The sequence below is a fragment of the Amphibalanus amphitrite genome, unplaced genomic scaffold (genome assembly GCF_019059575.1).
Source record: "Amphibalanus amphitrite isolate SeventyFive unplaced genomic scaffold, NRLGWU_Aamphi_draft 001300F_arrow, whole genome shotgun sequence".
Taxonomy (NCBI): domain Eukaryota; kingdom Metazoa; phylum Arthropoda; class Thecostraca; order Balanomorpha; family Balanidae; genus Amphibalanus; species Amphibalanus amphitrite.
The window spans coordinates 5,389-30,898 of NW_024882793.1; the positions used below are offsets into that span (position 1 = coordinate 5,389).

Here is a 25,510-nt window from a genome sequence, read left to right on the forward strand (position 1 = left end):
CCGTTTGTAACCAATTGTTTCACGAGGCCACTCTTTAACTAACAACCCTCAGGCTGATAATGTCCCTATATATAACAGCAAGGTACAATGGACTACCGTGTAACCCACTCCTTGTCATAGAATTGGCTCGTGACATTTTTTTACAGTGTTTTTCGTCAGCCCGAGCGGCGGCCGCGATAACGGCCTCTCTGCCGGCCAGTTTGTCTGTGTCCGACTGTTGGCGGTGGCCTGACATTGGCCGCCGCCCTCCGTCCACCAGCAGAGCAGCCAGTCCACGCAGTCGAAACAGTCCACTACGCAGTCGAAACAGTCTTCACTTGAGCTGGGAAGGCCACGAAGCCCACCTCAGCCGGACAGTCCGCGCAAACGACGAGGGCTTGTTGGCTTCGTATTTTCAGCGCCGAAGCGAATTCCGTTCACGATTGAGTGAAACTGCAAGGTGCGGACAGGTTCTTTTATCCGTCCAATTCGTACAGTCCACCTAGTCCCCAGAGGGTTCCGCCAGGCGTCCAATCCACCTAGTCCACCCAATCCATCAGTCCGCGGACTGCGTCGGTCGGATTCTCCCGCCGGGGACGTCGTATACGCGCTGGTTGGAAAAATGGTCAACCAGGCCCATAACGCTCGCAGGGGAGCGTGATACTAAATTGGACTCATCTGGCCTGAAGGCAGAACACAATGAGCAGACGGCGGGGGAGCGGACGAGATATAATGACCAGAAAACAGCGAGGAAAAGGAAACAGATGACACTGAAAGCATCGTGAAAAATCGTGTCCCAGACCCGAGATAGCTGAAGACTTATGTTATACCTCGATTCTGTAATTAACATGTGTGTCAAAAGGGACTGAAAACACATAAATGTCTAGCGCTCTATAGCACTAATTGAGATAATGAGCTTAGTGCCCAAAAAATACAAGGCCTGATTTTTCCTGGAGCGAGAGAAAACATAGAAAATGAGAACAATTCTTAGAGACGCCATAACAAAACAGAGATGCCTACACTGAAAACAATTTAAAGGAAATAGTTCACTTTCACGAAATTATTTTTTTTTTGCAACGATTTATTATTTTTTATGTTCAAAATAATCAGCAAAGAAAATAAAACCTTTTTATAACAAAGGATTTTTTTTTTCTATATTTTGATATAGGAAGAACTTTTCAGTTTCTGTAAGGCACACGCGATCCAGTATGAAAAGAGCATGGGTCCCGAAAATTTTCAGAAACAGAGAAATTATCGCAGCCACCGGCATTTGGGCGATCTGCTCGATCTGATAATGTTCCCCTGAATGTCCTAATTGATCAGTACGAGAATTTCTCTAGAGTTCTCGTAGATAATTTCTCTAGTTTCTGAAGAATTTTCGGGACCCATGCTCTTTTCATACTGGATGGAAATATATGCAAGGCACACATCCTCAACGCAAGACACCTTTTTCGGGACGAGAAATAGAATATCTTTGCCTAGGGTGATCGTTGGGCTGTAAAAGCTCCTGATTTATGCTCGTCTCAGCCCAAGCTACGGAACTGCTATTCCAGTTCAAAACCCATGTTAAAAAGTGAACTATTTCCTTTAACCCAAGGCCGGCGAGTAAACCGGTGTTTCGCGGGTACCCCTATCCGCAACAATTTTTAACCACCCTCCCAGGAGTACAGTAAGGCCCCATTGCAAGTAAGGCCCCATTGCAGTGTAGTCGTCCCTGCTCTCAGCGGACATGTTCGCTGACAGCGGTTATATCCGCTCAGCGCAAGTACGACTACACCGCAATGGGACCTAGCACTACTCCTGGGAGGGTGGTTAAAAATGGTTGCGGATAGGGGCACCCGTGAAACACTGGTTTACTCGCCGGCCTTGGGTTAAATTGTTTTCAGTGTACATCAGAGATACATAAAATACTAAAAACATATACACATTTTCAAACGGCATTAGCGATGTCGTCACCTTTGGACTCGTCCCCATCTAACTCCGAACAACACCGGACATTGGACACCAGACAGGGCATCCGTTACAGCGCACGCCATCGTGCAGAACAGCGATATCGACCCTGTGCCGCCGGGGCGGCGCTCGGCAGACGGCGTGACCCCGGAAGGGGGCGACACAGTGCGCCATTTGGTCTCCTCGCTGGAAATGATCCAGGACTCGGCCAGGTGGCAAACGACCGGTGGAAGTCGATTGGCGCCGCACACAGTCGGCGACGGGACGAGCTCGGGCTGAGGCTGGGGCTCCCGCTGCATAGATACGGCTCCCGCTGCAGAGATACGGCTCCCGCTGCGGAGATACGGCTCCCGCTGTGGAGATAGCTGGCAGAGACGGCTCCAATTACAGGTAGACGGTTTCGCTGTAAATATAGCTCCCAGAGACGGCTCTCTTCTCTTTGGATGAATGGCTCCCACTACAGAGACGGCTCCTCTACAGGAAGACGGCTCCTCTATAGAGACGGCCCCACTGTAGAGACGACCCCTCTGCAGGGAGACGGCCCCCGCTGCGGGAAGACGCTCCCACTGTAGATGGGCAGCTCCCGCAGCAGGCAGACGTCTCTTACTGCATAGATAGCTCGCAGAGACGGCTCCGCTGCACGGGAGGGACGGTCTCCGCTGCAGGGAGACGGTCTCCTGTGCAGGCAGCCCCAGCTGTATGAAGACGGTCTCCATTGCAGGCAGGTGCTATTGTGAGCGGGCGAGCGGAGACGGTCCCGAGAAACCCGCGTGGGCCGCCCGACGGAAACAATAGTCGTCACGGCTGGATGAGAGGCGACGTGTGTGTGTGGGAGGGGGGGGGGGAGAGACAGGGTGTCCTCGAGTGAAACTGAGACCGAAACCGAGCGCCGCGGCAGGCTTGTTTGGCTGAAAAGTGATTTTGTGTGCTAATACGTCCTTGGAAATTTCTATGGAGATGTTGGTGGATAATTTGTTATGATATGCATCGTGCACACTGCATGTTACATAGTTTATTTATCATACAACTAAATCTATGTACCTTTTTCCATGCAATCTTATTGTCTCATCAATTAACATATTCCCTCAAAAAAAAAAAAAAATAGGCAAGGCCACTGTTTCTACGCCGCTTTATCTCGCCTTACCATAGAATCATCAAAAATAAACAGAATGAATTGACCTGTAACAACACCGATAATCTAACTGCCACTCCATATAATTCACCTCCCTCAAACACAGACTCCAATCAAGTCTGTCATTCCCTCCGGCTCCCAGGCTGCCCGCCGAGGCTCGGTCTCAGCGTAACCGCAGCGTCCCTGCGGCTCCAAGCTGGGCTCGATTGGAGCCTCCAAGCTGCCGGCTCGATTGGAGCAGCGGTGCCGTGTGTGCCGGTAGACAGACGAATCACCGTCAGGCGGGCCGCAGGTGTCTCTCAGACCAACTGGACCGGAACGGAGCAGACGGGACGCTTTCGAGTGCTGCCTGATACCTGCCGCTGTCTGTCGCTCGGTGTCTGACGTCTGCTGTAAATGGTAAATGTCTGTCGGTTGATACGAGTTATCTGCAGATGATGGTGTTATATGTCTGTCGATTGTCATTCCTCGGTTGGAATGGTTGGATGTCAGTTTGCTCTCTGTCTTGTGATGATAAGTCTAGTTTGAGTTTGGTATCTGGTGCCTATCTGATGTCTTTATTTCAACGTCCATCCGGTGTTTGTTTTATTCTCGGTGTCTTTTGATCATTTGCCGTTTGGTGTTTGATGCATGTCCTATGATGTTCACTGTCCGTGCCTGTGGTCTGCCCGTCTCTGTTGTCTTTCCTTCAACCCTGTCAGTACGTGCTCAAAAGTCAGAAAGCTGAGTCGACCATCAGATCTGCATGGATGAACCTCGCCTCCATGCAAACAAAGTTATAACTACCCACCACCCTGCTAATTGAATGAACGGACTAGATGGGAGCGCCCGGATGCGGTTGCTGTGTTGGATCCATTAATCTCGTGCTGTGGTCTGGAGGGTCCATTGGTGGATGGCGAACCGTAACGAGACGGCAGCCGCTGTCTGCGAACGACGACCGGCGGTCGACCTGGCGCCTCCCCCGTCCTGGATACATGGAAACGGACCGGGGGCACGGCACCGGGCCACAGTCCGGCCCATCTGTTGATGGTAAATATGGAAATGCGGTCAGCGGCTGAGTGCCAGATGCGACGTGGACCTGAGGTGGTGAGGCGTCAGTGTGACGGTTTTTTGGTTCGTGGGCAGTCTTCTAAGTGATTGGACTGGATGCTCGGCAGTCTGCACCTGGACGTTTTTATGTGATTTTATTGTTACCATGAAGCGTGGAGACTGAAATGATCCTATTATTTTTCATTGCTATATCAGTTAAGTAGTAGCAACCGGAAACAAAAAGTGAAAAAATGCAATAACCTACAGGTACAAACAATAAGCACATAAGCTCTCAACAGACAGAATAATGACGCGATTGTCATAGGAAGCATAGCTTCTCACTGTCAACAGCAATATTTAAGTTTGCACGCCAAAAATCAACAGCTGTCGTCGATCTCGTTATTCCATCAAACTAAATCACGCCGCCAACAGCCCTTGTAGCATTCCGCTCCGTTGCGCACGCCCAGATCAACCCTGATTCTTATATGGGCCAACAACACACGAACCTGCCAGTCACGAGGCGCCCATCTACCCACTCTCGTATGCACGTAAGCGTCCACTGTAGTGAAACGATGAGACTTCCGCCAGGAAGCGTACAACATTCAAAACCTTTGTCTGACTCTGAACCGTGCCATGCCACATGCCCAAGTGCGGAGCAACTTCAAATGAGCGCAGTCTCGTGTTGTGAGAATTCCTCTACCTCTGGCCGATGGTGGTGGCTGGAGTCAGCGGCAGGGCGGCCTCATTAGGGAGTAGATGGTTACAAACGAGACCGGTGCCGGGCCCGGGAATGGGGCGAGTTTGGCTGGTTACCGGGACCTGTGCAGGTCTTGGGTGGGCTTGAGACGAACGATAGCTTCTGATGAAGTCCGGCTGCCGCCGGCCAAGCATGGCAATGAGATGATAATGGCTGGCTTGGGATGAATAAATCCTGTGTCGAGTCCGAAACGACTACGGTTATTCCTAGTCCTGTCTACTGCTTTGTATATCTCGGTTCGGTGTTATTCCCGGGTCCGTATATAACCATCAACCATTTGAATGACGATGAATTAGAGGCTTAATGTGCGGGCGCGCAGCCTGCAGAGGCTATTCTGCAAGCTCATTGCTGGGAATAAATGGGCTCCAAACAAAGATACATGATGCAATTCACACCCGAGAGTTGCTAGTTCCATACGGATCATACGCAGGACTTTGCCTTCAAAGAATAACAGCGTGGACAACTGGACGATACGACAGTATCAAACACGGATCAATGTTACGACGACAGATACCTGCTTCAAACAGAACTGTGACAATAGCCGTATGGACAGATAATCACAGCACAACAATAAGGCTGTGTGCTAATTGGTCATGTAAATATCTTCAAGTCTGCCGACCTCCAGGGGGAAGAACGGGGGAAACATGGGTTTAGTGATGGGCTTACAGAAATTCTTACAAGGAATAAGGACACCATTTTTTTAACCCTCGCCGGCCGAGGGGGGTGCCGCCCCCCATAGGTTTTTTCGCGATAGCTCCGAACACGCTGGCGATAGAGAGCTGAAACTTGACATACCTGACCTTTGATCCAAGCCGAATCTTTTAACACCAACCGCATTTTTGGGTCAGGTCAGGTCACTGACCTATGACGTCATAAGTGAACCTCTGCACGGTCTTCAGATGTCGCAACTTCGCAACGCCCTCACTGCCAGAGGAGATGTCACAGGGAAATGAAACTTGCAGGATCTAGTATCCATTACGAGTCCCACAACTTGTATATCTCAGATTTTTCCTAAAGGTCAAATGAGGTCAGGTCATTTTCGTGACCTCACCATTATACATAAGTCAATGGGGAAAAATGAAAACTGCTATTCTGGCGCCGGGAACGATCTCCAACTATCTCAAGCACACAGAATCGTGATTTGATGCACTCCTTGCAAGGTTAGATGCGTCACTTTTGCAATGTTGACCTTGCGTGACGTCATTTATGACGTCATCAAGGTCATATTAGTTTTTCGTCAATAACTCTTGATCAAATTGAGCTAGCGAGTCGGGAAAGCCACCAATGGACTCAGGAAGACTTGCCGAATCGAATGATATGCAACATGACCTCTTTCGACCAACTTCGTGACCTGGGGGTACTGACCTGACCTTGACCTGAGGTCAACACCCCAAGTTGACCTGACCCGGACAAAAAGTATATCAGCGCCTGAGCGAGACGAACACGATGCTGCCAAAATCGGCGCTCTGCGGCCGTTTTTTGCGAAGTTATTCACCAAAACCTACACCGTACCTTGGGGCACTTGACCTGACCTCAGAGGTCACCGGTTGACCTAGGACCTTAAAATTGGGTACCAATCTCTGCGTCTCGTAACGGCGCACACGCTCGTTTTTTCCGCGACGCGCTAGCTCCACCAGGGGCGAGACGGCGAGGGGGGGGGGGTGTCGTACCCGGCCCCCCCCCCTCGGCCGGCGCGTATGTAGAAAACCAATATGTCCGGCGAGGGTTAAAGGATATGCGATAAAAAGATACTCTCACAAGTCACAGCCCATTCGCTAAGAACGTCTTTGTAAACCACATTCTACATATGGATTGAATTCAGCCATAGATATCACCCATTAAAACGAGACATTGAAGACAGGTGCCTTCCGTGGCCGAGAGTAGAGAAAGCAACAGCGGCGGCTCGGCGGCGGTGCCTGCGGCGCGGCGGCGGCTCGGCTCGGTGGCGCGGCGGCGGTCCCGGCGGCGCGGCGGCGGGGTGGCAGCACTGACACACTAGCTCAGTGACGGGTGGCGGTAATAGCTTGCCGGCTCGTGCGCACCACCGTGACCAGCGGCGAAACCGGCGCGGCGCCGCGTCTGTGGCGCTCGTGGCGCAGTGCAGCGGCTGCGGCGGACAGCGCACCGTGGGGACTTAGGCCATCCTAGCACGCATTAAGTGGCAAGTTAAAGTATTTCGATTTCCACTTTTTTGTTATTCATTCCACGTAGAATTGTCCAGCGCATCCGAATCACACCTTAAATCGTCTGTAAAATGATTGTTTATGCCTCAAAAAACCTCTCAAAGTGTAGCTTCGTCCTGACCAGCGTCGTGCTACCTGCATACAGCGAAAAAGCACACTACAATAAAACGCCCTCTCACTCGTTTCCCTGAACAGCAGGTTATAGTTGCGACATGTTTTCATTATCTTTGACTTATAAGGAAGATGATGGTATGCACGAAAATTTCCAAAATTCATCCAAATGTATAATTTTTGACCGAAAAGCTTAAGATGTTAAAATGCTTCTTGGTTCAGAGAGTTGACAAGCGAACCATTGCCTTACAAAGTTTGATACGCGGTGTTACGCGTGGAAATGTATATCAAAATGTTCTCCAATAATTTCTGCATCGGGGGCAGCTCTCATTTTTTGCCGAAATTTGCCTAAACCAGTCACTATGAGACGTCAAAGCAGACGGTGCCGCGTGGTTTCTTACGCCGCGCCGGGCCGCGCCGCGGCGGGTTACCCGACCGCAGCACACCGCCTGGGGGTTTCCGGTCAGTATAGGAGTTGGGAGGAGGGAGGAAAGGGGTGATACCATGTTGACATTATTTTTCTTTCGCCAAATGTTCTTTTTGAACAAAACAACAACACCCTTGCAACGCTGCGTCCATTTTATTGGCTATCGCCGCCAATGTTCACCTTATTGAACTTCAGAACAGAGCTTTGATATAGGTAAATCGAAAAATGCTGTAACTTTGTAAAGTGAGGTTGGAGGTTTTTGGGGTGCTAATCACGAATTTCAAGCTAGTTTTGATCAAGGATGATGTTTTCATGCTAGGCCGGGTCAGGTCAGGCCCGACCAGTAGGTGTCTTGCCGGCTATCCATAGAAGGTAGGCGTCGATTACCTTTGACGGCTTCGTATAGCATGTTCCGTTAGGCACCAAAACTACTTAAATCTTCAAATGGGTGTTAAGTTCGAAATAAGCTCCAAGCACTTATCTAGAAAAATCGTATAACTTGAAAAAGTCAACTAAGGTCATCTAAGGTAAATGACCTTGATTTGACCTTAAAGTGACCTTAAAATGCAAAGAACAAACAGCATTTCATGCCTTGGAGAGTTAACAACCACAGCAAGACTGAAAACGCGCCGATAATGTGCGCTGATAAGCGCCAAATCGATACCAGCCTGACATGGTCTGGTGAAACAGGTCACAGGTCAAATTTTTTTTAAGGTCAAGGTCATGAAATTTTAAGTGTGTGAGTAACATTGATCGAATCGAATGTATAGAAAGTTTCGTCGTGATCCGCCACGTTTTGCTTGAGTTAGTATGCGAAAAGTCGAGGACAGAAGTCTGTGCGACCCCCTCCCCCTTTAAGTGCAAGGACTAACAAAGTGCAAAGGTTAAGCCCGAAATGCCTTTTGGTGATTGGGCTAGACATGAACAAATATCTGCTTCTAAAACGATTGTAGTTTCGTTCTACTTTTTTAACGCTTCCACGCCCACGATGCATTGCTAGCCGAAAACGCTTCAGTGCTAAGTCCGTGGGAGGGGGCGGGGGAGGGATGGGGTCAAGCAGGAGAGCCAACCATGTTGTCAGGGATCATACACCCTAAGCCTAACCATTTGAAGGTGAAATAAAATTAGTTAAGGTAGCGGAGGATGCGATATAAATAAATTCGTGCTATGATCGATAAAAACCCCACAGTGCAGCGGTGCGGCCCAGTGCGGCTGCGGCCAGCACCGTTGTGACCGGCGTCCGGCGGGCCATCTGGCGCCTAGCTGGCACGGGTGACCCAGTGCTGGCGGCCCGGCCCGATGGAGGCTGCAGTCAGCGGTCCAGAGCCGCACGGAGCACCGCTCCGGCCGACGTCCATCCTGAGGAGCCGGGGCGCCGCGCCTCAGCCCCAGTCGATCCTTAGGAACAGGGACCCGTCGGCAGTGCGCCAGTATGGGAACGACCTCAGCCAGGGTAGCGTGAGGACTGACCTGGCTCCGAATCACAGTGAGCGTGACCTGCGCGGGGACAGCGAGTCCGTCCGGCTCGAGAGTGTGTCGATCGACAGTGCGACGTCCTCCCGCGAGAGGAACTCCGACAGTGTTGTGGTCTCGCCAGTGACATTGGAGAGTGTCGTTGCGCCTCTTCCGCCTCAGGCGTTGCCGACAGTGACGACTCCTGGCGACGTTCCTCCGCCGAGTGAGGTGACCGGCGGTGTCTGGCGGCCGCTGCAGGGTGCGCGTGATGCGCTGCGCCGCGGTCGACATTGGTGGCGCGACATGAGCGCCAAGCTCGCCGACTGGGCCGTGCTGCAGGATCTGCGCCGGCTAGGGGACGTGGAGGCAGCCAACAGCCGGCGCGCGCGCAGCCTGAATCGGCAGCCTCGCGAAGGCAAGGCCAGCACTCGCAGCGCGCGCAGTAAGCGGAGCATACGCAGCACCCGCTCTCAAGGGAACATCCTCAGCAATGGCGACGACGAGCAGCCCACCGAAGACACTTCAACCAAGGCGTCGTCCATCGCGCCCACCAGCGACCGGTCTCGTCGAACGAGCTCGCGGCTCTCGATCCACGACATCAACCGTCTGGACGTGTCCGCCTCCGAGTGCCGTTCGCTGTCCGCGGGGCGCCCTGTACCCGACCTGTCCACTCACGACGTCTCACGGCGAGGAATCCACTTGCCACAGCCTCAGTTCGAGCTGAACGGCGCCGTGACCTTGACCCCGCACGTGACCCTGTCCAGGCCGAGCACCCCGGGCCCCGGCGGCGCGCATGTGGAGGGCCCCAGCAGTTCGGGAGTGCCCGGACACACGAGGCAGCCCTCTCTGCACCGACACAGAGCCTCTGCGCAGCTGGAGGAGCTGCGCAGCCAGCCCGGCTCGGCGGGGGACACGGACGGCAGTGGTGCAGCCTCGTCCTCCGGTGCGGGGACGCTGAGCACCCTGAGGACCTCCTGGACCTCGGTCACTGTGCCGTTCGGCGGCACCCGCCGATGGAAAATACGACCGCAGGTGGGTGCGTTGAATGCAAAGTTTTAACGAGAAATATCTATGCATAAGTAGGCCTTCAAATCCTTGTGTTCCAATAGACCAGTACCAATATCCGTATGTTAAACTCACCATTTTAATTCGACTTCAGTTGATCTCGCTCGATCTTTTCAGTTCTTCGTGTAGGATAGTTAGGTATGTACATACTTCGCTGCTATGTAATCAGTAGGTACTCAGGTTTCCCGTCTGGTCGTTTTTATTTGATATCTTTGTTTCTACACTTTTCAGTTCCTTCGTTTTATTGCTTTCACGGTTAGCGTTGTGGCTCTGATAAACTTTCAAAGATCCCGGTGTTTCTTGGAAAAGACGCAACACAAAAACAAAACGATCACCCTCAACGATTGCCAGTCAGTGCTTGGAAAGCAACAAAACACTGTCGAGATGTCTCTCCATTTAATTAGTGTCTGCGGCATCTAAGCAGTAGCGAGCCTCAGTTCAATATACTCTAGCAGCGAACGTTCTTTATTTGCTCATGAAGGTCGGGTAACTGACCTCATTTGCAACTTAATCATTGTAGTACCAAGCATTGAAGCTTTGCAAATGTTGAAGTGTGAGAGAGATTAGCAGCTCTGGTAGAAATGCTGCTGCCGGAAGACTTCTAAGGAACTAGATCAAAGTTTGAGATCTTTAAAATGAGTTTCAGGACTTTCTGGGAACCTTCACATTTGCTCACGTGACACAGAGCTATTCTTCAATAACAGTGGGAACGACCATTTGGACATTGTTGTGTAACGGGATCGCGCTTTGGTTACCGTGCGAAGATGCCGTCATTAAAACGTCATCACGTAGCAAAGATATCCAAAGGAAGCGCCTGCAAACGAGATTCAACGCTCCCGTCGTGACCACAGAGTAACCGGCATGACCCAGTTGGAGGCTGTAAACCTATAACAAGCACCAATCATGCTACCTACAATCCAGGTGCTAGTGTCTGGATCACCTCACGACCTGGTTGATATGGTCGATCGTCTTCAGGTTTTGCTTAAAAAGTTAAGGACTTGGTTCTCACAAAATCACCTATCACTGAATGTTGCTAAATCACAGGTTATTGTTTTTGGCTCCAAGGTTATCTTGAAACGGATCGACCTGAAGAGCATACAAATATTTGATACCGTCGTGCCTATCAAACGGTCCGTGATCAGTTTGGGTGTGACACTTGACAGCTGTCTCACATGGAGCAACCACATTGACACAATCACGGGCAAATGTATCGGCATGCTAATCCGTTTGAGTCAGCTGCGCCACATGATGCCTTTAAAAACTATTGTCCTACTGATAAACTCGTTAGTTTTGCCGCATATGCGTTTCTGTGTTTCAGTGTGGGGAAACTGCAGTATGACTCAAGCAAAAAGAATAGCTAAGATTGTCAAATTTGCCAGGCGAATCGCGGGTCGCGAAGGCAAAAGTGTGGCATGGCGTGTTGATCTTGCCACGGAATATAAAATTGCTGCTCTTAATATTGTCCGCCAATGTCTGCTTTTTCCTGAAAGTACAACGCCTCTCGTTTCGACGCTTTTTATGACACGACAATCTGAACGTAACACAAGACAATCAGAGAACCTTGATCTTGTTGCCCCAAGAACGGAATTCATGAAAAATTCTCTTTCTTACCAAGGCTCTAAGCTTTGGAACAGCTTGCCCCCTCAAGTGAGGAACGCCTCAAAGAATGAAGTAATAAAGTACATTCTAACTAAGGCAGACATTGACAAGCCATGATTATCGGTCATATGCTCGTACTTATACAATGTATCGTTTCAACGTGTGCAATTGCCAGTGTTTCATTTGATGTCACTCGCCAGTCACTGCACTATACGTTTGAGGACTACTTCTTTGTATCAGGAGAATATTGATGGTGGCAGTTTGAGTCTGTTCATGTAACGTGCATGTAGCCTGTAGGTAACATGCATAGGTAATAGGTATGTTCATACGTGGATCATGTAAAGTGTTGTGTACCTGGTGAACTGTATGTATGTACCTACCTCGTGCCTATTTTCACCGTAACGCCCACGTTTCTGTGGTTGGTGAAAATAAATGAAATAATAATAATAATAATAATAATACCTGGGCCTCGTTTCATGCTACCTGAGCCTCGTTTCATAAAGCGAGCCCGTAAGGCTTACGCCGTTTTTTGGGCTTTTATTGCAAGCGCATGTGAAGCGATAAATTTATTTCCCCTCATCCCTTCTGTTCTTGCTTGCAAATAGATAAATTCAACGATTCAAACCATCGTCATCGCTTCACATGCATTTTTAATACAAGATCAAAACCCGGCGTAAGTAACGGACTCGTTTTATGAAACGAGGCCCTGCTCTCGTGAGTAAGGCCAGTATTTTGAGATCACGCCATCTCGATTCGAGCTGTATCACACCTGCATACATTACTGCACCACGAGCATCAACCGAGTGGGACATAAATTCGGTGTAAATTCAGATGCGAAAGCCCCAATAACATACTTTTGGGATTCTAATTGTTAACTCTTTGATTAGGCCTTGGGTCGTGTTTGATAAAATGTAAATCAGCATTTTTTTTTTAAAACTAGTTACCAATCTAATGAAGATGTAACTTCGGAGTAACCCTACATGACGTAGTGCGTAAAGTAACATGTGCTCGCTCGGTTACTTGCTGTTTAGTTTATCTGGTCACTACCAAAGAACAAGGCCTTGCTAAATAACACGGGACCAGGCGCAAAGCTAGCTGAGGCCTTAGCCCGGAATCAAAAACTGCTCGCAATTTCGTTGATGACATATCCAAAAGAGCTTACTTATGAATAAATTCAAATTGCTGCTCTGGAAATGGCTTTGTGCATGCTTCAAGTGTACATACAGTGGACCTCTGCTTAATTAGGAGAAACGCTAATAACCTGGGGCTAAAATCAACAAACCTAGAAAGCTGCATATGCCGAAGTGTGCAACGTGGTGCAACGAATGTATATCCGTGGTGTACTGGATGCCCACCCTGACGCAATGGGTGTCGGGTGGAAATCCGACATTCCTCATGCATCAAAGCATCCCCGATTTATTGTCTATCCATATTACCGAGGAAGAGTTTTCAGTTGGGCTCCCACTGTCCAAGAGGCGTTATGCAATGCGATGCAAAGCTGCTTGGCCACGCGCGGCTGCGGCTGGTGTGAGCCGCTCGGCAGGTTTGTTCCGCAGCTCGACCGCGGCCGGCTGCGACACCCCACCGAAAGTGAGCGGCGGCCGGCTGCGACACCCCCACCGAAAGTGAGCGGCGTGCCGGCCGGCTGGACACGGTGCGGTACCGTACTGGAACGGTCACTGACGGGTGCAGTACGACACTGGGTCGGTCGCTGAGGAATGCAGTACGGCACCGAGGGACGCAGTGTGGCACTGGGTCCGTCACTGAGGGATACATTACGGCACTGGGTCGGTCAGTGAGGGACGCATTACGGCACTGGGTTGGTCAGTGAGGGATTCATTACGGCATTGGGTCGGTCACTGAGGGATGCACTGCGGCACTGGGTCGGTCGCTGAGGGACACAGTACGATACTGAGTCGGTCACTGGGGGACGTAGTACGGCACTGGGTCCGTCCCTGAGGGACGCAGTACGGCACTGTGTCGGTCAGTGAGGGACGCAGTACGGCACTGTGTCGGTCAGTGAGGGACGCAGTACGGCACTGGCTTGGTCACTGGGGAACGCAGTACGGCACTGGCTTGGTTACTAGGGAACGCGGTAGGGTACTGTGTCGGTCAGTAAGGGACGCAGTACCATGCGCTGGGCCAGTCACTGAATTGAACGTAATACGGTACTGCAGAATCGCACTGGGTCAGTCACTCTCAAACGCAGTGCGATGCTGCGATACATTTTTTCTTTTAGTAAATGCTTTTTTAGCCAAACACGAGTCAAGGACTTCATCAGATCAGTTGAGGCAACACATCCGGTCACGACATTTCGTTGAAACTTCTGAGCAGGAACGAATCCCTACTGTGACCTCGCGATCAACGGACTTCTCGAAAGAGCTTTAAGGTCCATTATCTGATTGCGATGAAGCCCTGCATGTAGCGGGTGACTTTCAGGCTGATCATACTGAATACTGATGCATGTGGCCTACCTAAGATCGATGGTTTCCCTGTGTTCACGCGTGCTGCACGATGGAGCTTTGTGGGTGCCTTTGTTCCGGTGGCTCCTCGTGTTTTATTGAAACATCTAAGGCAGAACCACCTTCTTCAACTTCAATGAGAAAGAAGTGACTGAGTTGACAGATATATGAAAGACTCGTCCAGATAGGACGAGTTTTTAAACATGGAGGCATGATGGATGAGTTTGGGGTGGATGGATATACGAACCTTCAGCTAGCACGGCTGTGAATTTGTGAAAAATGAATAATATACATGACGATAGGTATTAGCCGTTTTCACGACGGCTATCTGGTACACAGTTGGTTCACATTGAGTGCAGATTTGGTGCATATTTGGTCAAATTAGGTTTATTGAGTTTCTTTGATGTCTGACGTTTAGATTGCATAGTTGTTCATGTACCTGATTTCTCAAATTATCAGAAAATATTGTTGATTTAAGGTCTGAAATAGGTAATTTAAACCTCGCCGGACCTATTGGTTTTCTACATACGCGCCGGCCGAGGGGGGGGCGGGGGCGGGTACGACCCCCCCTCGCCGTTTCGCCCCTGGTGGAGCTAGCGCGTCGCGGAAAAAACGAGCGTGTGCGCCGTTACGAGACGCAGAGATTGGTACCCTACCCGATTTTAAGGTCCTAGGTCAACCGGTGACCTCTGAGGTCAGGTCAAGTGCCCCAAGGTACGGTTCAGTTTTTGGTGAATAACTTCGCAAAAAACGGCCGCAGAGCGCAGATTTTGGCAGCATCGTGTTCGCCTCGCCCAGGCGCGTCGAATGATATACTTTTTGTCCGGGTCAGGTCAACTTGGGCTGTTGACCTCAGGTCAAGGTCAGGTCAGCACCCCAAGGTCACGTTCAACCCCAACCCCCACGTTGACCCCAAGGTCAAGTTGGTCGAAAGAGGTCATGTCGCATATCATTCGATTCGGCAGGCCTTCCTGAGTCCATTGGTGGCTTCTGCGACTCGCTAGCTCTATTTGATCAAGAGTTATTGACGAAAAACTAATATGACCTTGATGACGTCATAAATGACGTCACGCAAGGTCAACATTGCAAAAGTAACGCATCTAACCTTGCACGGAGTGCATCAAATCACGATTCTGTGTGCTTGAGATAGTTGGAGATCGTTCCCGGCGCCAGAATAGCAGTTTTCATTTTTCCCCATTGACTTATAATGGTGAGGTCACGAAAATGACCTGACCTCATATGACCTTTAGGAAAAATCCGAGATATACAAGTTGTGAGACTCATAATGGATACTAGATCCTGCAAGTTTCATTTCCCTGTGACATCTCCTCTGGCAGTGAGGGCGTTGCGAAGTTGCGACATCTGAAGACCGTGCAGAGGTTCACTTATGACGTCATAGGTCAGTGACCTGACCTGACCCAAAAATGCGGTTGGTGTCAAAAGATCCGGCTTGGATCAAAGGTCAGGTATACCAAGTTTCAGCTCTCTATCGCCAGTGTGTTCGGAGCTATCGCGAAAAAACTCTATGGGGGGGGGGGCAACCCCCCCCCCCCTCGGCCGGCGAGGGTTAATGATATGAAGATATTTGTTGTAAAAGAGATTTTGTGCAGATTTGGTCAGATTTGGTGCATTCGCCAGCTGACCCGTCGTGAAAACAACGAAAGTTATTGTGCTGGAACAGCTTTCAGTGATCTCCAAAATTTTCTTTGTAGAATTGATCATGGCATATTCACAAGAAGATTTGATCCGAGCATTTCACTGTGGTAAGGAAAATACGTTTGCTACCATATCATTTTAAGTGTTCCATGTGCGCAAAAAGTGTTCGTGGAACCACACATCTGTTTCAGTCTGGTGTACCATATCCAGAACACACTGCAGTGCCCGCGCTATTCTCAGAAACCATGCAGTGAACGGTGTGACACCCGCTTCCCGCTTTAATTGCACTCAGCCAACATTGCAGGTGTCACTTTATGCTCGGAGTTAATGGCTTCGTTTTAGCTGAGTTCACAGATGCACGGCCAAAGGCTTTAAATATCGAGGTCTTAGAGTTTGCTCTCAGAAGCAGGAGCAAATATTTGTACCTGTTCAATTCAGGGGTTAAATGCTTGTAATACAATCACAGACAAAAACAGAAACTTTGTTGGTCTGCAAGGGCCGCGACACTGTTGAAGCTCCATTTATATCCTTTATTTGTGTATACAAGCATATGAGTTTTAAAACATAGCCTAATCCAGCAGCCTATCGTTTTAACTGCAGTGCCTATACTCAGTGCAGCACTCAATTATTTTCCTAGTATCTTCATTGTTTTCACGCCATAGGTATATATAATAAACATCATATAAGTACCGCTCAAATTAGATGCGGTGTTGGCATTTGTTCATGCTCGATGTGCCTGTTCTGTGAGCGTCTGCATCAATGCGGGATATAGGACGAGGGCTGCTGATGGTATTCTGCCGAAAAGTGATGACAGCATATACCTACTCGGAGCTGACGGGCCAGCAGAGCAGCAATCGATACTCTATTGTCCCAGCTTCCGGCCTACTGGATGATTGTCCTATTGTCCAGGTTTGACATGTTTGCTCAGCGTTTTTGCTTCTGACAGCAGCACAGGCCATAAAAAGAAGTTGTGATTCCACACAGCACACGTCTTCTATATTTGTTCTGTTAATGAATGGTGTGTGAGGTTCTATGTAGATTAGGATAATAGCAGCAATAAGGGCCGCATCTGTAGATAACATACCTAAGTGCTATGTAGCGGTGCCGATGCTGACAAAATGAACAAACATTGACGCCAATTACCTTATCGCTGGCTCTGCCAACAGTGCATGAACTAAAATGCACCAAAAATATTTTACTAATTTGCTACGAGACCGAGTAAGGCAGTCTGCAGCAGCCTACCTACTATACAGACAGGACTCAGGACCATACCTTCCAACTTCATGACTATACATTGGCTTTAGGGTCGTACTCCGAGCTGCGTGGGCCATCAGCGCCCATGCCAACGTGCTAAGAGATTCGACATGGGATATGAGATAGGATATTGCTTAGCTGCCACGGCCAATGAGAAAAATGGAGATTTCATAGAAACCTACCGGACACCAACTTTACCAGCCATTCACGCCCCAGCGTATGACTAGCCCCAGGCGTCTCCTTCTGTACAACCCCTCTGGTGACCTCCTCACCCCCTCTGCCCGCAGCTGCTCGCCGTCGCCGCCGGCTGCCTGACGATGCTCGTCACCGGATTCATGATGGCCTACCAGTCGCCGGCCAACCCACAGCACGTGCTGACATCTGGCGAGCGGAGACAGAACCACCTACTGGCAGTCGGTACGTGCACTGCGGTACAGTATCCAACTATCCACTATTCTTTCAGGGGCGCGGTGTTCGCTGCCAGGGGACAGTAATAGAAAACGCACAAAGGAGTTGCTTAGGATCTTATTGATTGTTATCACCTTTGCTCTCTCAGAATTACCGAAATGAGTATGAATAGTAAGTTCCGATGAGCATCAAACCAAACAGTAGACACGACCGAAGTCACAAGCCGTAACTGAAGTTCGTGACTGAACACCTACATACCTTTTGGAGTCCTTGAAATCTAAGGCGTCCGGCAAACCATCAATATGGAACGCCGTTTCTTGGGCACGGCTCAAGTTCACTGAAACCCTGTGTCGAAATTGCCCTTTTTGCGGCGGCCTCAAAGCCCTGGGCTCAGAGGTATAGCGGCGGATCGGTGACGTCTCCGTGCTCTCGGGACCGCCTTATGACACGGTGCGGACGTCTGAAGCCAGGCGAGGTCCATCCGTCACTGCTGCAGACGATAGTCGTACCAAACTGTTCACAACTCTGGCAGTTCGTGATGTGGAAAAAGAAATAGGAATGCTGTTCTTATCACGAAATATTGAAGGATCACAATTTAGAGCAGAATGTTTAATTGTTTAATTTTTAGCAGCCCGTGTCACCTCTGATGCTCGCATGGATAGCAGACCCATAAGGGAGCGTTGTTTCCGGTCCTCACCTGACCTAAGTTTTGACTTCTGACCGACCTCAGCAGTCACTTATCGTGTACCGCACCAATGCACCACTGCCTTTGAAAACGACATATACCACTGAGCCACCCTGCTATTTAAAACCCAATTAGACTCACGCGGAGATTAGAAAGAGTTACCAACAGCTCGTCCTTTTCCTTCCATGACGCCATGTCAGGGTACTATTGGGTAGTTAAGCTATATTTCATGCAATTAGTTGCTATTGCTCTACGCCACATGCCATTGAACCGTCAACTCCGGACCTTATTGTTATAATCGTCTTAAGGTGTTAATAAATTTGATCTAATGGCTGTCGTAAAGCGAAACTGTGATCTCTTTACTTTCAGAGCTTCACCAATTCGCTCTGTTTGCACCCACAATCATCAAAGTACAATAAATAGATACCCCCAAGAAATGTGGTCTTTTATGCCCCGTAGCACATCATACTTAGACTGAATCAAGGTGTTCAGTGTTTGCATAATGTTGCAGTGCATATATTTGATAAAAGAGCATGGACATTATGCTCAAACTAACGAGATTTGTTGCCAAAGATAGCCATCAGCAAGTGCACCCAGTGAAGCTTACCAGTTACCAGCCTTGGGTTCAGTGTGACGTCCCCACCGTTCCATTCTCAGCTGAACTATCGGGACAGCCATCCAATGGGATGAGCCAGCGCACTGCGCAGTGCTCAGCTTATATGCTGAGAAGCTAATACAATGCCGTAGCTATAAACACTGTTGGACGCTGATAGGTCGTGATGACAGATGAGTGATCTTAACGTTGCTTTGCCATGTTACAAAAGCTATCAGATACATCACTACATAACTAGTTATAGCAGCCTTATTTATTTTCATAGTCGAATTATGTGTTCTCTGTTCAAAAATATCGATCGCCTTAGGTCGGAACCTTCCAAAATAACCACTTGAAAGGAGGCTATACCCAAAACATCTACCAATTTCGTTTTCCAGGAGGACCTGCTTTCATTCCCAAGTGAGTGAGCACACTATCTAACCGGTAAACTAGCGAGACATCAGTCGGTGACATCTTAGACCCCACATCACAGGGTTAAGTGCTTGCTCCCAGCACGGCGGCGGCAATCAGTTTGCCAGTTACGGCTGCGGTCCCCAGCCGCCGGGCTGTTGGGCTGATTGACTGTCGAACGGGCGCGATCCCCATCACCTCGTCGACACTGGCGCGGACACGACTGTCACCTGGAGAGCGGCCTACTGCCCCGCAGGGAGCCTCTCACCAGCCGTATCGAGTTCCCACACCGGCCGCGACCGGGATAGTCTAATTTACGTCTGTGTATAGGTCATAGCGGTTTCCAATTTACCAGGTGCTTCGGTTTATGTGCCTGGATAGCTCGCGGGCTTTCCAATTTGCAGCGTGAGCCAATATGTACAGGGTCATTCTGTTGTGCTGGTTTGATTAACACCAGTCAACGGATCAGACGGGCGAGCCGGCACGGTTGATGGTATAAAAAGAACAGATGACCGGCTGTGATAAATCTGTTTTGGTAGCCTCCTAAAGCAAAACAGTAGTCTGACTACTAAGCAACGCAATGTTCGTTCCATGTAATGGTTTCAATAAGCCAAAATAATAATAATAAAAGAATAACTGGCACCAACAAGCAACATTAGCAATTTAGTCGTTTACGCTAAAAGCCTGGAGCTTGTTGAGCGGGCATCGACTTACTTTTATACCATCGACGGCTGGAAATGACATGTTTAAATGGAGTCAGATGGAGCTGTGTCAATGACCACGCGGAGCGCAGTAGAGGTATGCGCCCGAGTTGCGATGCGAAACAGACCTAGCTGATCAGGAGCGAAACGGCAAGGGGTTATACCTTATACGTTCGCGGCTGGAAAAACACCAATACGGGCGAGGGTCAAGTTGAAAGTATTAATTTCGTTCAAAACGATGATGTAGATAAGTTAGTTATTTAAATCTAAATATCCTATGACGAGGCGATGGACATTTTTGGTATGCAGTGTTATCCATTGGAAACAGGTCAAAGCCATTGAGTTTTTAATTTAGTGGTCGCCGCTTACTAATCATGCGGCATACACGCCGCACATAACCGCCAATGCCGCAACGCCGCTTAGATTTCGAAGTAAGCATTTAGTCTCCCCCGCTGGAACGAATGAAACAAAACCTAATATCCCCCTGCCATTCCACCTCTATAAGACTCGATATATCCAATATCCATACCATAAATTGGGCAGTGTCTTCCTTTAGTTCCAACATCACCGTATTGCCTTGGAATAGATCAATCGTCCCATTTGCATCTCCCGAGTACCCAGGAAGCGGTCAGTCCGTTTGCCAATCAGGGCGGCATCCCTTAGTGAAGGGCTGCTCGGCATCGCTCTAGGAGAGGGGGCAGAGAGAGGGAGTGGAAGGGAGGAGGGGTCTACCTGGCGAGAGCCATCGATCGCCTGTGTTGACGGGCGCCGGGGGGGGGGGGGGCAGGCCGCCCGTCACAGGGCCACACGTCCGTGGTTTGTGAGAGAGAGAGAATAGTTGGTGTGGCTTATGTGACAAGCGCCATTATGTTGAAGGAGCAGCACAACGCGCGTATACCAGCCATTTCTCATCGCACGAAGATCTTACTAAAACCTTGCATTTACAGGAAATGTTAGGTGTGCGTTGGAATAGTGCCATACGCTTCTCGACAATCCCTCCAGAAGTTCAGTGCATCTACATAACTTATTTACTGCAGCGTGAGAGCTGATGACGTTTCTCTGCTGATTAGATTTGGGTAGTCCATGCTCTGTCCAGATTCCCCATCGTCAGCACAATAGAACCGCACTCTCAGCAGTCAGCACCGTTAAAGGGAGACCGGACAAGCGAGAAGCCTGGTTGACATACGTATTTGTCAGACTTGTGTTTTCGCCAACACTGCCGCGAACAGGCAGAGGAAGGCTGGTTATTTTTCTATACAGTTTGTTTTCCGGCTGGAATATTACTCATAATGGCATACCAGCTTTGTCTCAGCTTCGAATATCTTAAATATTTCAATATTTTGGAATAATCGAAACGATCTCTGAAATTCGTTATTGCCTGCAAGACGTCTGTCAAGAAATAATTATTAGATTTTTATGTAGGAGTTGATTAAAATTCAATTACCCTGTTCGAGGATAATTAAAGGTAAAATACTGATTCCGTGTAACTGCGCCATCGATGCCTCGGGCTGAATTTGGTCTTATCAGCATTCCCCTCATTATATATCAGCATTCAATACCAATCCGTTTTCCCTACCACTTACCAGCTAGGACGCGAGCAAGCATTGTTCAATCCACGAGGCTGAGACCCATAAGCACTTCAAACACTTTCGCTTTTAGATGGCAAATACGACGGGTTTGATCTTCCACAGTCATATGCCCGGACATTGAATAAAGTTTGCTTCAATTTCTGACAGTCACTCGAGTATCAACGGCCTAAAAGCTTCGAATCAGTGTGAAATGAATTGCTTCAGATTTTTTAGACGATGCAACGGATTTATTCGTTCGCGCTATCCTTCAAAGAAAAGCTTGAGCTTTTCATGTATGTACATGTACTTACTACTTATGTGCTCTCACTCAACTAGCCTTCTCTTCTTTACATCCACTCGCAATCGAACAGCGATGAAACGATCTGTTCTCTCCCACCTCTCTCTCTCTCTCTCTCTCTCTCTCTCTCTCTCTCTCTCTCTCTCTCTCTCTCTCTCTCTCTCTCTCTCTCTCTCTCTCTCTCTCTCTCTCTCTCTCTCTCTCTCTCTCTCCCTCCCTTCCCTCCCTCCAGAGTGCCCTATTGGCAACCGTTACTTCCGCCCACACCATCCTCACACTGACACACCCTGACGGACCCGCTCCCTCCCTGTCCCTCCCCCAGGGTGTCTGCTGGGCTTGCTGGTGGGCGGAGCGCTGCTGCCCCACCGACACACTGACGGACCCCTCCCCTCCCTGTGTCACCCCCAGGGTGTCTGCTGAGCAGTCGCTGGTGGGCGGGGTGCTGCTGCCCCACCGACACACTCTGACCCGTCCCCCTCTCTGTCCCTCCCCCAAGGGGTGTCTGCTGGGGTCGCTGGTGGGCAGAGTGCTTCTGCCCCACCGACACACTGACTGACCAGCCCCCTCTCTGTCCCTCCCCCAGGGTGTCTGCTAGGCTCACTGGTGGGCGGAGTGCTGCTGCCCCACCGACACGCTCTGACTGACCCCCTCTCTGTTTCTCCCCCAGGGTGTCTGCTGGGCAGTCGCTGGTAAGGGAGTGCTGCTGCCCCATTAGCACTCTGTGACTGACCAACTCTCTCTCTCTGTCCCTCCCCCAGGGTGTCTGCTGGGCTCACTGGTGGGCGGAGTGCTGCTGCTGGCCGGCCGACGCCGACCGCTGCTGGCCGCCTGTCTGGCAGACGCCGTCATCTGGACTCTGCCGCTGTTCTCCTCCGACCCGTGGTTGGCATACACAGCCGAGATCCTCACAGGATTGGTCAGCTGCGCGTCGATTCTGCTAGTGCTGGTGTATGTCGCTGAGATCAGTGTAGCCGAGTGCCGCGGAGGGTTTCTCGTGGCGGCGCTGGCGGCGTTTGACGCGGGGGTGTTGCTGTGTCTGCTGGCCGCGGAGGTGCTGGGACGGCGCGAGCTGGCCGGTCTGGGACTCTCCCTCCTGCTGCCGCTGTTCGCGGCGCTGGTCATCACGCTCCCCGAGTCACCGCGTTTCGTGGCGGCCGCGGGAAACAAGGTGGGGGCGGAGATCAACCTGAGGCTGCTGCGAGGAGTCGAGTACTATAGTGAGAGTGAGCTGAACCTGGTTCTGACGAACCTCGACTCAGGCGGGGTGGCGGGGACCAACTGGCTGCGAGTGCACACGCGCCAGCCAGCGCTGCGGGCGCTTTTTGTGGCCGGGACGCTGACGTTTCTGGTGCCCCACTGCGGCTTCAGCACCGTCACCTCCTTCGCGGTGGGCCTGTTTATGGGTCACGGAGACCGCACTCAGCGGACCACCCTGCTCTGCGTCACACTGATCAAGATGGCGGCGACGGCGGCGTCGGTCCCTCTCTCGGACCGGTTCGGCCGGCGCGTGCCGCTGCTGCTGGCCTCGGCGCTGCAGGCGCTGGCGCTGATGGTGCTGGCGCTGTGCGCGCTGCTGCTCAGCGCCGAACAGGTGTATTCAGTGGCCGGGACGGTGCTGCTGCTCCTCCTGGTCGGTGTGTTCGTGGTCGGCGCCGGCGTCGGCATGAGCACGCTGCCCTGGGTGCTGGTGGCCGAGCTGTTCCCGCAGCGCAGCCGGCCCATCGGCGCAGCGCTCAGCGGCGTGGCCTACTGGGCCGGGGACCTGGTGGCCGCCTGGCTGGCCATCTGGCTGCAGGAAGCGCTGGGCGCCAGCGGGGTGTTGTGGCTGCACTTCCTCTGCACCACGGTCGGCTACCTCTTCGTCTTCTTCGTCGTCCCGGAGACCAGGGAGAAGGCTCTGGAGGAGATCGAGGTCTACTTCACCGAGAAAACGTCCAAGAAGTCGACGTCGCGCGTGCCGTCCGTCCTTATCACGCGACTATGATGGCGATGGCGGTGATGATGTCTAGGAGATGATGGTGCTTTGAAGTAAGGAACCTCGATGATATTGCTTCGGTGAAAATGAAATGATATTGTTTGTGTGAGTGCGAGAATATCGAGTGCACTCCCCGCAGTATTAAATGTGCCTTGCTGCATGGATATTTCAACTGTTTTCATTTTACTGACGACTGGCGCTCCATGTGGTTTTCATTCAATTGTTGCATATTTATAAGATGATACTGTGTTGCTCCGTGAAGTACAGCAATATATCAGGTGCCGGCTAACCAGCTGAGTCAAAGCAGATACAACTCACTGAAGGAAAATGGTTTATTCGTCATCACGCATGCGCTCTTGCCTACGGGTAAACATAACGAAACGAAAAATAATGTGCAGATATTTATAAAAATGAATGGTACTTTCTATACCGCGCACCGACGGGAGTCTGCGCCAACTTCGCAGCGACGGGGGGGGGGGGGCGGATGACCGCCCCCCTGAGATCTCGAGAACGAAGCAAGATAGCGATAAGTGGTAAACGGCATCGGATACGCATGGTCAAGATCTACAATTTTTACTCAGGTCATTTTCAGGTCAGGTCAAAGATGACGTCACAGGGGTCGAAAAAGTCAAAATGGCGGTGCTAGATATGGAGAGAGTTTTTCTCGAATAACTTTCGAATTAGTCACGATAGGAACAAACTAAGGGCATCATCGTGATCCTCTCGTTAATCCGCATCGAATGATATATATGATGACCTCGAAAAGTCAAGGTCAAAGGTTGACCTCAGGTCACGTGACCTCGAGGTCAACATGTATATCATTCGATGCGTCTTGACGAGCTGAACACAATGAGACCATCCACGCGGCTGTATCTTGTTCCTGTACGGAGTTATTGGCCAAAAACCTTTGGTGACCTTTGATGACGCCACATGACCTCACAGCTGCCCAACAGCAAAACAGACCTCAAGGTAGTGAAGGTTGATCGTATATGAAGTCATGTATGGTATATGGGGCCATTCCGACCCGTTTTAGTGGTAAAAATAGGGAGTTGATTTTTCCCCCATTGACTTATAATGGGGAGGTCGCGAAATTGACCTGACCTTAGGTCACCGATATCAAAATTCCGAGATATACAAATTGTAGCTACTAATGACCTTATAACATCCTGCGACTTTCAAAGGCCTCCGACATCTACTGTAGCTCTGGCACGGTGACAAAGTTGCAAAAAAGTGACTTGAGGTTGGGTCATTCAAAGTGACCTGGTGACCTGACCTTAAAAGGTAGGAGGTTCAAACTTGCACACCATGTGTAAAATTGATGAGGGAATAGTCATACCAAATTTCGCGGCGCTACGCGCCGCGGTTTTCCCGCTATTCGCGAAAAACCTCAGGGGGGGGGGGGGCGGATATCCGCCCCCCCGTCGGTGCGCGGGTTAAATTCTTACGAGCTCATTTGCCATGCAGTCTGTTTCACCGACGGCTGAGGTCGCGTTTGATTTGAACGTTAATTCGAGCGTATATTACCGTTCTGATGAACATGTAATTTCGTTACCGGGCGGACCATTTGCATTTACGTGCCAGCGTAGAACAGCAAAATTGAGTTCGACCTTCAATATTACCCGACTCAATGTGTAATTCAATTCCACCTGCCAGCTGTTTCCCGGATCTTATACTTTTGTGTGAAGTTAATATGTTCCGAAATGACCTATCGCACCAGCGAAATCAAATCTGACGAACGTTCGCGTACAGAACGAACGACAACAGAAATCGTGAAAAAGCACATGCTGTCAGTGATAATTATGCATTCTTGAAT

The 25,510-nt window shown here is 50.2% G+C and overlaps 1 protein-coding gene across 1 annotated transcript; it reads left to right on the forward strand.

Annotated features, from left to right (window-relative positions):
- Positions 1 to 8,834: 8,834 nt before the first annotated feature.
- LOC122371964 (facilitated trehalose transporter Tret1-like) lies at positions 8,835 to 23,765 on the forward strand. Its single transcript, XM_043348766.1, has 3 exons — positions 8,835 to 10,055; positions 17,347 to 17,476; positions 22,481 to 23,765. Exons 1-3 carry the CDS (start codon positions 8,868 to 8,870, stop codon positions 23,704 to 23,706), a joined length of 2,544 nt encoding a protein of 847 aa, XP_043204701.1. The 5' UTR covers positions 8,835 to 8,867; the 3' UTR covers positions 23,707 to 23,765.
- The last annotated feature ends 1,745 nt before the right edge of the window (positions 23,766 to 25,510 follow it).